The sequence below is a fragment of the Heptranchias perlo genome, chromosome 4 (genome assembly GCF_035084215.1).
Source record: "Heptranchias perlo isolate sHepPer1 chromosome 4, sHepPer1.hap1, whole genome shotgun sequence".
Taxonomy (NCBI): Eukaryota; Metazoa; Chordata; class Chondrichthyes; order Hexanchiformes; family Hexanchidae; genus Heptranchias; species Heptranchias perlo.
In genome coordinates, this window is record NC_090328.1 from 66,369,918 (window position 1) to 66,383,897 (window position 13,980).

At 39.4% G+C, this 13,980-nt stretch overlaps 1 protein-coding gene across 2 annotated transcripts in view; it reads left to right on the top strand.

The window, feature by feature from the left end:
• The first annotated feature begins 1,159 nt into the window (after window positions 1-1,159).
• Window positions 1,160-13,980, top strand: part of LOC137320983 (GRAM domain-containing protein 2B) — a 92,378-nt gene continuing 79,557 nt past the window's right edge. Inside the window, exon 1 of one of the 2 annotated variants that reach the window (XM_067983051.1) lies at window positions 1,160-1,352. In XM_067983051.1, coding sequence (XP_067839152.1) covers window positions 1,240-1,352 — 113 coding nt within the window. In that variant the 5' untranslated portion in view covers window positions 1,160-1,239. The remainder of the gene's footprint in view (window positions 1,353-13,980) is intronic. The other variant, XM_067983052.1, reaches the window with a different exon arrangement.

Genomic DNA, 13,980 nt, shown 5'->3' on the forward strand with positions numbered 1-13,980 from the left:
CATATCATGATTTTCTAAGTGCCCTGTTACCACATCTTTAATAATAAATTCCAGCATTTTCCCGACTACTGATGTCAGGCTAACTGGCCTTTAGTTCCCCGTTTTCTCTCCCTCCTTTCCTGAATAGTGCTGTTACATTTGCTACCTTCCAATTCACTGAGACCATTCTAGAATCTAGGAAATTTTGGAAGATCAAAACCAATGCATCCATCTCTCTGCTGCCACCTCTTTTAGAACCCTAGGATGTAGGCCATCAGGTCCAAGAGATTTGTCGGCTTTTAGTCCCATTAATTTCTCCAGTACCTTTTCTTTACTAATATTAATTGCTTTAAGTTCCTGACTCTCATTAGACCCATGGTTCCCCATTATTTCTGGTATGTTTTTTGTGTCTTCTACTGTGAAGGCAGATACAAAATATTTGTTTTACATTTTTGCCATTTCCTGATTCCCCATTATAATTTCTCCTGTCTCAGCTTCTAAGGGACCCACGTTTACTTTTGCTACTCTCTTCCTTTTTATATACTTGTAGAAGCTCTTACAATGTTTTTATATTTCTTGCAAGTTTACTCTCATATTCTATTTTCTCCCTTTTTGATAGTGCACATAGGCTGCACCTTGCCTGGACGGATCAGACTGGATGGGTCAGTGATCTTTTTTGTACGTTCGGAATTAATAGGCTGTATCAACTTACAACTGAAACTGAACTGCCTGTATGCCCTTCAATACAGATTTGATGCTGGAACTGAAGTCATCTATTACACTGGCTTTTGTCTAAATCAAATAGCATGAAGCTTTTTTTTAAGATTTTGAGCTCGGATATCACACCCTACATAGATTACGTTAAGCAAACTATACACACTGAGCCAAGTTAGAAGCAAGTACAATTGTTTGGGTTCACATAGATTCAGGAAAGGCTGGAAACCACTGATCACAGTGACATGAATCTGTTCTGTACCCACTCCAGGTAATTTATAAAGATTCATTTGGTATATAGAGTTAATGTACAACAAAATGACTACTGAAAAAAGTAATGGTTTCCATAGAAACATCTTTATTAAGTGAACTGAGCAGCAGTCACAGTCGTGGAATAATATATCACTCATTAACTGATAAGAACAAGCTGGGCTGGGCTGTTCTACCTAATAAGCTCCAGGTATCATTGGAAGTTCAACCTTCTGCAGTAAAGCCATTACACTGTACTAGTTCTTTGTCTTGCTGTTGTCAAATTAATATAACAAAATGGTCAAAAGTATTTATTTGGAGGACCCTGTTCTGTGTCTTGATGGAGATGGTTTTGTCATGAAATCTCCTCAGCCCAGTCCTACAGGGAGTATAAAATCTCTGTTTGCAAGGTAAGTTTTACACTTTTTTACAAGATTATGTCTAAATAAGTTCAAAGTCTCCCAAACTGTGATTGTCCTAGCATTGACCCTAAACACAAGATTGGATTTCAAATCCATCTTAAATTTAACATAGTTGTATGCTCAACCGATCACCAGTACTTCTCTCTTCTGAAAAATCTTAGGTAGTTTTCAAGCTGAATTTTAAGAGAAAGTGCTTTGATACAGAAAGAACAAACCTAGATTATTACAGGTGTTTATACTGAATCTGGGCTGTAGAGATGATTACCTGCAGCAAGAAACCTCTTTTGCATAATGATGTTACTGTCGAGAAAAGAGAGTATTTATGGCGAGAAATGATTGTTGATGATATTAGCAGATAAACACTTAATGCATTTGTGTGCCATTTCTCTTCCCACCCATTATCTTTAAAAAAAACTTAACACCTCCATTAATATAGCAGACAAGGGCATGACACACAAACATATTAAGCATTCATCTGCTAATATTGCCACCAGTAAATTCTAGCTTTAGTGACAGCAGAATGGCTAAATTTATAAATGTGACAATCCAATATATTGATGAAATAAAATCTGGGTACACCTTTATCTAGGCCCCGATATTTACGGGGAGGGAGCAGGGGAGGCCGAAAGAGGCTGAAGAAGTCAGCAAGGCCGGGGACGCGGAGGTCCTGCTGAATTTAACGACAGGACCTCATTATCATATTTTAATTCCGTTTCCCACCTGGTAGCCGTTCGGGCAGGAAAACTAATGGCAGGAGGCCGCAGCCAGAGACCCTTGGGAATGGTCCCTGGCAATCGGGAGGTGGGAAGGCTGCAGATCGGGGCTTGGGGTGGGGGTTGGTCGGCCATGATCGTGGGAGGGGTGTAGGCTGCAGATTGAGGCTAGAGGGGCGGTGAGGTCGTCGATCATGGCAGGGGCTAGAGAAAGGCTGGGGGGAGCACTCCTGCTCCTCCTGGCCCACAAGTACCTTCTGGAGCCGGCAGCTCCCACCTCCATTTCGCTGCCGGGTTTCCTGAGCCTTGGGAAACCCATGTGGCAGCAGTTAAATTTAAATCAGACTTCCAATTGCACGGTGGAGCCTGATTTAAATATGTTAATGAAGTGTCCAGCCTCTCCAAGATGGGACACTCATACACCATTCTACCTGCCACCATAAAAATGGTGGCAGGCACATATGCGTCGGGTTAGGGTTGTGCTTTTTAGGGTTTAACCCCACATCCGACCTCCTCCTGCCCATCACGAAGGGGAGGGGGGTTAATATAGAGGCCAGTGTTCAGACTAGTGCACCATATTTTTTACAATGATTCTGCTTGAATAGGCTCAAAAAGCAGGTTATATTTCTCATGTCCCATTTTACATGTATTTGGATTTGACTGTATTTATCTATAAAATAGGCCCAGCCAATCTTCATAGCTTTTATATAACAGCAATCCATGTTAAGTATTTGTGTGCTTGTCGTCAATAAGACTGTTGATCTCTTCCGTCATTCGTTAACAAACAACTGTTAACAAGGTGCAGAAGAGCAGGTCACAGGATTTTATGTTCTTGCTATCATTAATCACACAGAATACTACTAACCAAAGCAGACATTTTTTGTACTGTTTGACCCACTATTCTTTTTTTTAAATTCATGGGATGTGGCGCGCTAGCAAGGCCAGCACTTATTGCCCATCCCAAATTGCCCTTGAGAAGGTGGTGATGAGCCGCCTTCTTGAACCACTGCAATCCGTGTGGTGAAGGTTCTCCCACAATGCTGTTAGGAAGGGAGTTCCAGGATTTTGACCCAGCGACGATGAAGGAACGGCGATATATTTCCAAGTCGGGATGGTGTGTGACTTGGAGGGGGAATGTGCAGGTGGTGGTATTCATTGCATGATCATGAGCATACAGATGTTAAAATATAATTTTGCAAAACTGACTTGCAATTTACCCACAAACAATAGTAACTGTTTGAGTCAGATAGACCAGGAAGTTCAAACCCTGACCTGTGCCAAGTCAGCTGATCTCAGCCAGCATGGTGTTAGTGACCTAAAATTAACCATAGTGACCTTGGACTAGGGAGGGGGGAAATCAGCCAGGTTGCTATCCTGTGACTCTTGTAGGAAGTGTGTATATGTGTCACTGTGGGTAAAGATAAAAAACCTGGCTACACTCATTATTTAGACTCGTGAAGAATGGAGAATTATATTTGGGTGGTGTACAGGAGGACAACCAGTACCTTTGAAACCATACACTAGCATGATTCACTGCCTTCAGTAAAGGAGTAGGAAAAGAGGAAGAAAACCAGGTGGAAAAATACTTGCCAGAAACAGTAATGTTATTTAAGGCAGAGATTATTGAAGTAGTCCTATCCTTTGCAAATGCAGTTGTGTATGTTACAGTCAGTTCAGCTTTTATTTACACAGAAATCTTTAAAGGCCAGTTGATTTACTCTTTTTCTGCTTTAGTGACACTTGGTATTTTCAGTGGTTTGATTCCATTTTAAAGGAAATATGATAGTGACAGGCTGCAAAAACCGTATCTAAATTCTGTACAAATGCTCTGTTTTTTTTCTGTCAGATGAATAAACCTTTAAACTGACTGCCTTATAGAGATAAAAGTGGCCATGTGACATAAAATAATACAGTTCTTTCATAGAATCTAGATATAGCTTTGAGAAGCCACCACAACACTTTAATATGGAAATGATTTTTCTACATGAATTAATTTGTGAGTTTTGTAAATGTTATATACATTTATTTCTTAGCTTGATTATCCTTATAAACTGACACAAAGGTGATGCTCAATTCATTATGTAAGACTGACTAGTGAGTGGTCTTGGTGATCCAATCTAATATTTTATGATCTAAATCAGGCTCCTGGGTTGTAGGTGCAAATATATGCTGGTGTCCAAAAGTTGTAAAGATGAAAAAAAACAAAACTAGGTGCCATAGTAGCACAGTTTGTAGATGCACAGAATTGCAATTTGTCATATGAACCATCTAGGAGAAGCACCAAACAGAGGTGAGGCAAACCATGCCCCTATGCCATCTAGTTGTGTTTTTAATCTCTTTTGTATTTAAAATTTGTGAACACTGCAGCATACAGTTGCAGCTCAGACCAAGGAGCCTGATCTGATCATAAATATTTGGTTGGATCAACAACACCACCACTCAACAGTCAGTTCACATAATGAATTAATAATCGTACCTGTGGCCAGTGGGGTGGCGTTTGATACTGGTACTTTATAAGGTGGTCATGCTATATATTTTCCTCCAGAGTGGAGTCTGTAATAGATTCACTCTTGTCACATTCTTCACTTTGTACTGTGGTTTGAAGAAGAAAACCAAATGGCTGTACTGAACTCTATAAAGCGTAGAAGGACTCAGTTTAATAAATGCCTACATATGTTTAACATTAGTCCCAATGCTGGTGAGCCAGATTTGTGCCAACCAATGTTGATATCAACTGTAATCATTAAACAGATACTGTGACTGTAGAAAAATCTTCAAAAAGAGTAGCAATTGTTAAAACAGCAGATAAAATCACCTTGCCTTTAGGACAATGCTTTTATTGACTGAAGCCTAAGCAACCACCCTATTTGTCTAACAAAAATCAAAGTTTATACACCGTCTGCCCCTATGGTTGCACTGTCCTGTGAATATCTTGATTTCAGTTGACATTTCTCTATTTTCGCCAGCATTCAGTCACGCTGCTCCAGGAATCTTTTTATAAATTGATCTTTACTTTATTGCAAATATTATTGATTAGCAAATTACATTAAATATTTAGATATTAATATTAATTGTAATTACTCTTATCTATTTTCTTTGCACAATTTCCAGATAACATTTTTTGTTTAGTATAAAAAACTATTCCCTTAGTGGTTGTTATCACCTTGTAACAATTTAAACATATAGTTTAACAATCCATGCACTCAATGTACACATAATAATAGATACTAAGGCATGATTACAGAACTGATTTAATTGATAACTTTAAATGACATCCTAAATTGTGAGTACTTGAATAGCAGGCCCTGTAGTTTGTGTGTTGCTGCTGTGCCCAGATTTAGCCTACAATATTAATGGAGGAAATTCCACAGCACAAAAAGCTGCAGGATATTACAAAACTACTTCTACTTAAAGTAGATCTCTAATCCAAAGGGCACATTAGAAAGGGATTTGGTTGTTATAGACATTGACTTTTACACATATAAAAGGCACCATACAGTGACATTGGCACCTACTGGAGGGTGTGGATACATGCATACTTTCTGAACGAAAGCAGATTTAATTTTATCTGAATTGCTTGCACCTTTGAAGATTCAGGATATGAAAATACATTTTTGATGTACGTTATCTTCTTGACAGTTGTGGCAACAGAGTCGACCTGGCAGTAATTACATCAGAATGTGAAATGGAAAGAGAGGGGAAAAAACTATTTTGATACATTTCAATCTGGCGACTCCTTGCTGCTAAGTCAGTTACATGCCTTTGCAGCATATATCAACCATCACTTGCTTATTACACATTCACTCAGCAATCTACATTTCTTGTCTCAGGCTGAAGCTGTAAGAGCATCAGAGGACAAGATATGGACAAGAAAATACGCTTTAAATCCAGAGCCTATTACTTCAGTGTCAGTAAAAGGAATGCAAGGAGAGGTATATGTAGGTGAGGATTTTACAGCACGCCAATTTTATAGACATGGGGAATGTGAGTGGAGCTTGAGGCTTGATCTCGATGTCAAAAAAGTGAACTCAGCTCCTAAATCATGTGTGGATCTGGTGATGGATGTAAATACCATAGCATGCTCAGCATTTTACTGCTATTCAAACATAAATCTTTTAACCTTAAATTATAAGAAAGCACCTTATAATAATGTCAATTTGAGAACATGGCATCTCTCATGGGTTATGATATTAATAACATTATTTTTTCAGTAATAAGAGTCTAAAGTGAGGTACCTAATTCTTTTCAAGAGTCAGTATAGGAGCATGATTCATTTAACAAAAAAATAAAAATGACTTAAATGCAAGTAGAATATACCTTTACACTGTAAGAGGTATCATTTTGTTTTTTTATTATTACATTTTATATTATTAATCTTGTGCACCCTAACCAGATTGTGTTTGAGTCTAACCATAGCAGTTGCAGACATACAGATGCACACACTCTCAGCCTAACTACATGGGAATCACAAAGGGCTGCTGCACCACTTCAAATTGATGGTGTACTTTTTTTCATTTTTGACGATGGATTTTTAATTGGCAGGTTGTCAGTGATTGAACCTTTGATATCAGCGATTCCCCACCAACAATGCTAATTAAGGAGCATTTCTCTTTTGAGTCAAATATCTCTCAGTCTCTGAACATAAATCTGTCTTGTTTTCAACAAACTAATCATGCGGTAACAATTACCAGGAACCTGCTTGGATAAACAGCAGGAAGTTTACATAATTATAAATTCAATTTTTATAGACTCAAACACATGACATCAGGTGTAACATGCATGTATTCTTACTGAAAAAAGATACTTGACATGATATAATATTAGACATTCCACAATGTGTACCATCTAAACTTACTCATGCTTTGCAGCTATAATGACAGGCAATGATTGTTCTTGGATCTTGTTTATAACTCATTAATGCTATTTATATTGCTCCAAGCTTTAGCTGGAATTTTCCATCCCACGCTCAACTAATGGGGAAGGAATTCCAGTTGGATGGCCTTATAAAATCTCGCTACATGGTGTTGTTTCATTACTGTAAGTTGATTGAAATCTGACCCTCTGAGCAAAGAAATGTTGTTTGCTGTAAATGGGATAGAAAATGGGATGTGCCCATTTTTTGGGACATAAAATGGGCATTAAGCACGTAAATTTAGCAGTGGGATGGCCTATGCCCAATCTGTGCAGGCTTTGGTCCCATTGTTAAATTTATGGTGCCCATGGCAGTTTCCTGAAACAGATGTTAGGCCCCATAAATATGTAAACTAGGGCCCCAACACCTGTTGAAAGACCCCCATCGAGAAATTAGTCGGCGATGAGCGGGGCAGGCATCGGGCCTGAAGTATCCTTCAGCAGCTGCCAATTCCAAGTAAGTTAAAAGAAAAATTGTTGAAAACTCAACTTGTGGAGCCAGGAGGGGCAAGAATGCTCCCCTGACTACAAAGGAGTCGCGATCTCTGCATCCCCCCACCTTCCTCCTCCTCCTGTAGCTCGCTGCAATCCCCCGACCTGGGACAAATTGATGTTCAATTTTAAAACATTTTCTCTTATTGACTGTGTCTCCTCCCCTCCTCTTCTGAAATGGTTGATTCCTTGCTAGCGTACAATTACAGCTTTTAGTGCACCATCCAAGAACCCATTATTGATGTGATTCTTGGTAGTTAGTGCTGCAGATTATGCAGTTGTGGGGAAGGGGGGCATAACAGCTGAGACCAATGTTGTCCTCACCTAACATCTACACATGCATACGGGCACTGAGTGCAATTGTACCCCTTTACTGCCACTGCAGCTGGGAAATGCATCCGGGACATTCCTAGTCTGTTTGGTTCAGCTACTACTGGATAAGCTCACTGTGCCATCAGGGAAATAACTTGAGTATTTTTAAACCGCAGTATCCAGCAAGGGCTCAGATTGCAGTAGAGGTAGTATAACTTGGTGACTGCAATACCATCACAATTATGCCCTTAACGGTTGATTAATATCCATCAATGCTTACTTCATAGCCTGAACTGTACTTTGAATACCTTGTGCTGGCTGAGAAGCATTCTTCTTTATTACTAGTACATTGGCTGTGACATTGGTAAGGTCAGTATATGAATATAGAAGACGGCAGCAGAGTTGGTGGAGAAACTCAATGACCTTGAAAGTCACCTAGTGGCCAGAAGTTGTAACTACACAGACAGTTGATAAATTGAATAGTAAATTTTGACATAGCAATTATAATGGTAAATGTTGACAGAAAAGTATGACAGGAAGTTCATGCCTCGTACAAGAATTTTAATACAAATATGAATTAGACCAAAACATGCTGATAGCATAAATCTGTGATTGGAACACTGTAATTTCTCTATCCAGATTCACTGCAATCAGCACTTAACAGTTTCCATCAGTCTGATGATAGTTAGTATTCATAATAAATTTCCTCTCTTTTCTCCAATTATACATCCTACATGCACTTCCTCCTTCCTCACTGTGTTGAAATCACTGTTTCCTGCTTTAACCAATTCTTTCTCAGGACCTCAAAAATGGATCTAATATTCCTCTTCTTTCTTTTCCTTCTATAATCTGCAAGATATTAAACTTTTGATATGTTATTCTATTTTCCATCTGTATTCTTGTACTTTTTTTAAACTCAAGTTCAGAATATCCATTTACTGTGCAAAATGGATATTTATCTGTAATAAAAATAGAAAATGCGGGAAATGCTGAGCAAGTCAGGCAACATCTGTGGAGAAACAAAGTTAACGTTTCAGGTTGATGACCTTTCATCTGAGCTGGTAGATGTTAGAGAAGAACAGTTTTTAAGCAAATACAGAGCCAAGGAAAAAGGAGGAGCAGGGAAATAACAAAGGGGAAGGTCTATGATAGGGTGGAGGGAAGGAGTGACAAAAGGGATGATGGTGCAAGGTAAAAGAGAACGATAATGGGACAAGTAAAGAAACAAAAAAAGATAGGTCTAGAGGAGGTGTAAATGGTCACAACAGAATAGCAGAGGAGGAGGGAAGCAAGGAAAATCTGGCAAAGAGGAGAAGGCTCCTGTGGCCTGGGAACATAAATGGAAGACAGGTGGACAAACCCCAGGGGTGCAGACCACCCCACCAGCCATGTACTGATAGGGGACCCCGACCCCAAGCACCAGTCCACACCTCTTCCACTCTCAATGCTTTTGGTGCAGCCATCCTCCATTACCAGCACCTGCTGCCTGAGAGAAAATGGAAGCGGTGGTGAAGATCTAAAATTATCACACCTCATTTCTTGCACTGGATTTACAGGGATAATTGGGCCTGCACCTTTTGCAAGTACAGGCCCAACTCCACCCCTCAGGAATCCCTGGAAACCCCAAAATTTGTGGGGTTTTAAAAAATAACAGGTGTGACACATATTTCTTATATATTTTTCCACGAAGACACATTGCAGATGTCCTCTAAATTAAAAGTACACCCCCTAAATTTTCCTTCACCTTTAAATATCTTTTGGTTCTTTTTTTTAAAATGTTTAGGTCTAACATTTAATTTTTTTTTTATTTACTCAAGACTGCCATCTGTTAACAGTCCCTATCAGACCAGCTTGATCATTTGGTTATCCAGAGTCATTAGCAGTGGGGCCTATCAGTCACTTTCAATAGTTGTATGGGCAATTCAGTGAGGATCATATGTTATGTGCAAACCTTATTGTCATCTTAATTAGACATTAATGTCCGTTTTCCCTCCTATGCTTGTTTTGTCACTGAAATTATTAGCATCCATAATGAAGGAAAAGTGCTTTTGTGATGTTTTCTTGCATGTTCTGAATCAACAAGATAAAGTTGAACATACTGGTAAAGAATTGGTCTTCACTTTTCCAGTTTATGATCTCAGTGATAATCTGTCTAAAATGATAAATGATTTTTGCCTGTTACAAAATTGGTTATTTATACCTTCTCTTAACAGTAGGTTATAATTAGAACTGATTAAATGGTACAGTAAGATAATTATTGCCACCCTCCCACATTGGTTTACCTCAGTGATTGTAGTATTTAAAATGATCAATAAAGTTCTCAAGGGCAAAACAACCAAAAATAATCTCGATACAACATCATCCTCTGTGCCTTTTTAATGAGGGTAAATGGAGCTCTTTCTTTACTGTTATTGTTCTGCCAGTGTGAATCTTACATCATGTTTAGATTGCTAAACCACTTCTACTGGAATGTGTTTGGGCAGCTGCTGCTCCGAATTGACCATGTTTACATTTGTTGCAATATTCAGAGTATTGGCAATGTCAGTAGTAGAGAATTAAATACTTTTCCCATTTTTGGGCACACGTCAGCTTCATTTAAAGGAATTAAATTGTGATTCTCATGGGTTCTTTTGGCTTTTAGCATGGGAACAAAGCAATCACTGCTCTAATGTAAAATGCTGGCAGAATACCCCATCAAAAATATTATTTTGCACTAATATTTAATGGATTATAAATACATTATATGTACTTTTACAAATATACCTAATTATCTTTTTATAAACAGCACTTCATTTTACAATGATCAATAAACCATGTACAGTTCTCCTGAATACAAATTGAATATACAGTGCAACATTTAATTGTAGGCTGGTTTATGCTCCCTTAGCTAAATAACCTGGCTTTTGCAGGACAGTTTATGAGCGTGCTTAATATTTAATAAGGAAGACTGAGCAGCTTATCAAAAAAGAATATAAAAACACTATGCAAGATTAATTCTCTGGACCAACAAGAGCAGATAATCAATGTGTCAACAAACTGTGTCCCTGTTCCCGAGGAAAATAAATTTGTTTCTGCTTATCTTTCTGCAGCATATTAACTTTACTATGTACAGAGTTAAGTACATCAACAGACCTCTGTCAACATTACTTTTTGAAAATTTCAGGTCTGTTTTATAAATTGCAATTATGCCAACCAGAATTCTTTGTGCAGGTTAGATTTTTAAAAATTATTCATAATTTTATACCATAATCAAGTAGATTAACAAAATACTGAAGTAAGTGGCTCCTCCAATGAGTCATTGGGTACATATGCTGCCCAGTGTGGTACAGAACCACATAAACCAGGAAGGCCCCATGCTTAATTTCTGGTCTATGCTGAGTTACCTCATCTCTCCTAGAATAGTAGTAGGGAGCTACAGTTGGCCTCAATGTCTCTGGGCTAAGGTGGGGGTGGGGGGGGAATTTATGCTCGAGTGCTATCCACAGATCCCTGCTGGAAAGTGTATGTTTATAGACTTCAGTTGAAGACAGGATCAGGTTTGGCCATGATGCCAGCTCAAGATGAACAACCTCTCATACTCCCTGTCTATGGGCACATGTTAAGAATAGCCACTTGGGTAAATTGCTGGAAGGCTGTTGGCATCCATAAAACACTAAACTAGCTTAAAGTCAGTGGGGCTGAAAATCTGCAGATCTAACATCTCTACACAGGGACCAGAGTCAAGGAGAGATTCGCTGATGCAAATAAAAATATCAGGCATCCGCACCACTATGGGTGCATCTCAGGCTAGAAGGGGCAGGAAATGCAACACTGACCTTCCCAGAAGTCCAAAATGGGACAAAAATAAGACACCCTCAGCCTGCTCTTTTAAGGGGGTTAAAAAATACTATGCAAAATTTTTTAAGGTTCCAGACAGGTGTCACTTCCACTGGCTAACGTCCCTCTTTTCACCCAGCATACCAACCTGCCAGCAGATCTCAGGTCAGGGTCGAGCCAAATTTCAGTCAAAGCCTAATGTCAATGCAATAGACCACAATAAGGTCATGGATGGAACGGGCCTTGTGAATGAACATTTTGGAGGAAAATGCGGAGGGGGTGGTGATTGTTGATCTGCTATCAGAGTCCAAGGGGACAGTGGTAAATGAGGTGAGGGGGACGGAAAGGAGATTGACAACATTAGCCCCAGCTGGTGTGCTGGGTGGGATGGTGGAAGACATTGCAGTTGGAGTTGCTTGTCATAAGGAAGAAGTAATGGAATCCTCATTGGGACCTTCAGAGAATTCCAAGAGGCACAGAGGGCAGCTGTAGGCTTATCCAAGATGGATTCAAGCCTGGGATGGTGGTAGGAGAAATTGGAAGGCAGAGAAGTAGTGATTGGGGGTTTGGGGGGGGGGGGGGAAGGAAATACCTAAGAGGGCAGAAATGAAAGGTAGCATGACTGGGTGTCAGGAAGGGGAGGAGACAGGAGAGAAGGGACCAAGAGAATAAAAAGGAAGATAGAAACAACGGACTTGGGGTACAGAGAAATGCACATGCAAATGAACACAAAGAATTTGGCTTATACAAGAATAGTAAAGCTATTATTGAACTGTAGTTTGACTAAAGCAGAAACAATATCTATTGATTTTGAATGCTTTTGCTCAAAAAATCTTTTGTAAGTAAACCAGATATAGGTCATAAAGATATAGTAATTTCTGCAGGGCTGTCCCAATTTCCCATTGCAACTCTGGCGGAAAATGAATGGAAAGCCTGGAGAGATGGTATAAACAGAAGTTCTACCACATAGGGTTTAATGTCATTCATAGCGCCGACTAATATGCAGTTCTCAGGACTAGCCATGATTTGTAATCTATGGTAATGAAATACCCACTGAAATAGAGCTTTTGCTTTGTGCTAATAGCCACATCCTCATCTGCCACAATGAAAGACTGATTTCAGACATGGCAGCCAATATAAGTGCTGTGAATGTTGTGCTCTACATTTTTAAAAACAAATCTTACACTACAAAAACATGCTCTGCACAGTCATGGTTCAGGATTCTGTGGCTTTTTTCTTTCACATATTAGGACCCAGATGCACTACCTTTAATTGTGTGTTTTGGGCAGAAGCTTGCCTGAAAGGGGATAGTTTTGCCATCTATGGGTAGACCAGAGGCAATTCAAGTGCAGATGGAGAGCTTTTTCTTTGCACAGATCCCAAACAATGGCCTATCTATTAGCAATATCTGGTCATTCAGGAGACAGCCAGAACTTTAGTTTTGACAAATTTCTTTGATCTCTGCTGATCTTTGAAGGAATTCTTCTTAAGAATCAACATAGACACCAGAAGTTAGTCAGTCGAGGCAACTGAAAGGTTGCAGGACAGAAAGCACAGCAAATCTATCTTTCTATGTTCAGTAAAAATCCACAATCAGAATTTGAACTGATTATACCAAGTGACTTATCATATTCAGTGTTCTGTATGTTTGAGCTACTACGGAATTAAGCAGTTTATGAACCGAACTGAATAACGTCTCACCGGGTGTTTGAGAGATTCAAAGACGACGACAATAACAACAACAACAGCAACAACAACTTGCATTTAGATAGCATCTTTCACATAAGAGAACACCGATAGGCGCTTTGCAGAAACAATCAGACAAAAATTGACACCCAGCAAAAGAAGGAGAAATTAGAAGGAGTAACTAAAAGTTTGGTCAGAGGTAGATTTTAAGGAAGGTCTTAAAGGAGGAGAGGTGGAACGGTGTAGAGATTTAGAGAGGTAATTCCAGAGCTTCAGGCCTTGATGGCTAAAAGCATGATCGCCAAAGGTGCAGTGAAGGAAGTGGATGATGTGCAAGAGGCCAGTGTTGGAGGAATACAGAGTTCTGAGGGTTGTAGGGCTGGAGGAGGTTACAGAGATTTTCGGAGCCCCCCCCCCCCCGCCAGGAACGCACCCGATAGCGGGTGCTAATATCGGGCCCAATGTCTGCAAAGGGATATAGATAGGTTAAGCGAGTCGGCAAAAATTTGGCAGATAATGTGGGAAAATGTGAAGTCATTCACTTTGGTAGGAAGAAAGATAAAGCAAAATATTATATAAATGAAGACTACAGAATGCTGCGGTACAGAGGGATTTGGGTGTCCTCCTATATGAAACACAAAGTTAGCATACAGGTGCAGCAGGTAATTGGGAAGGCAAATGGAATA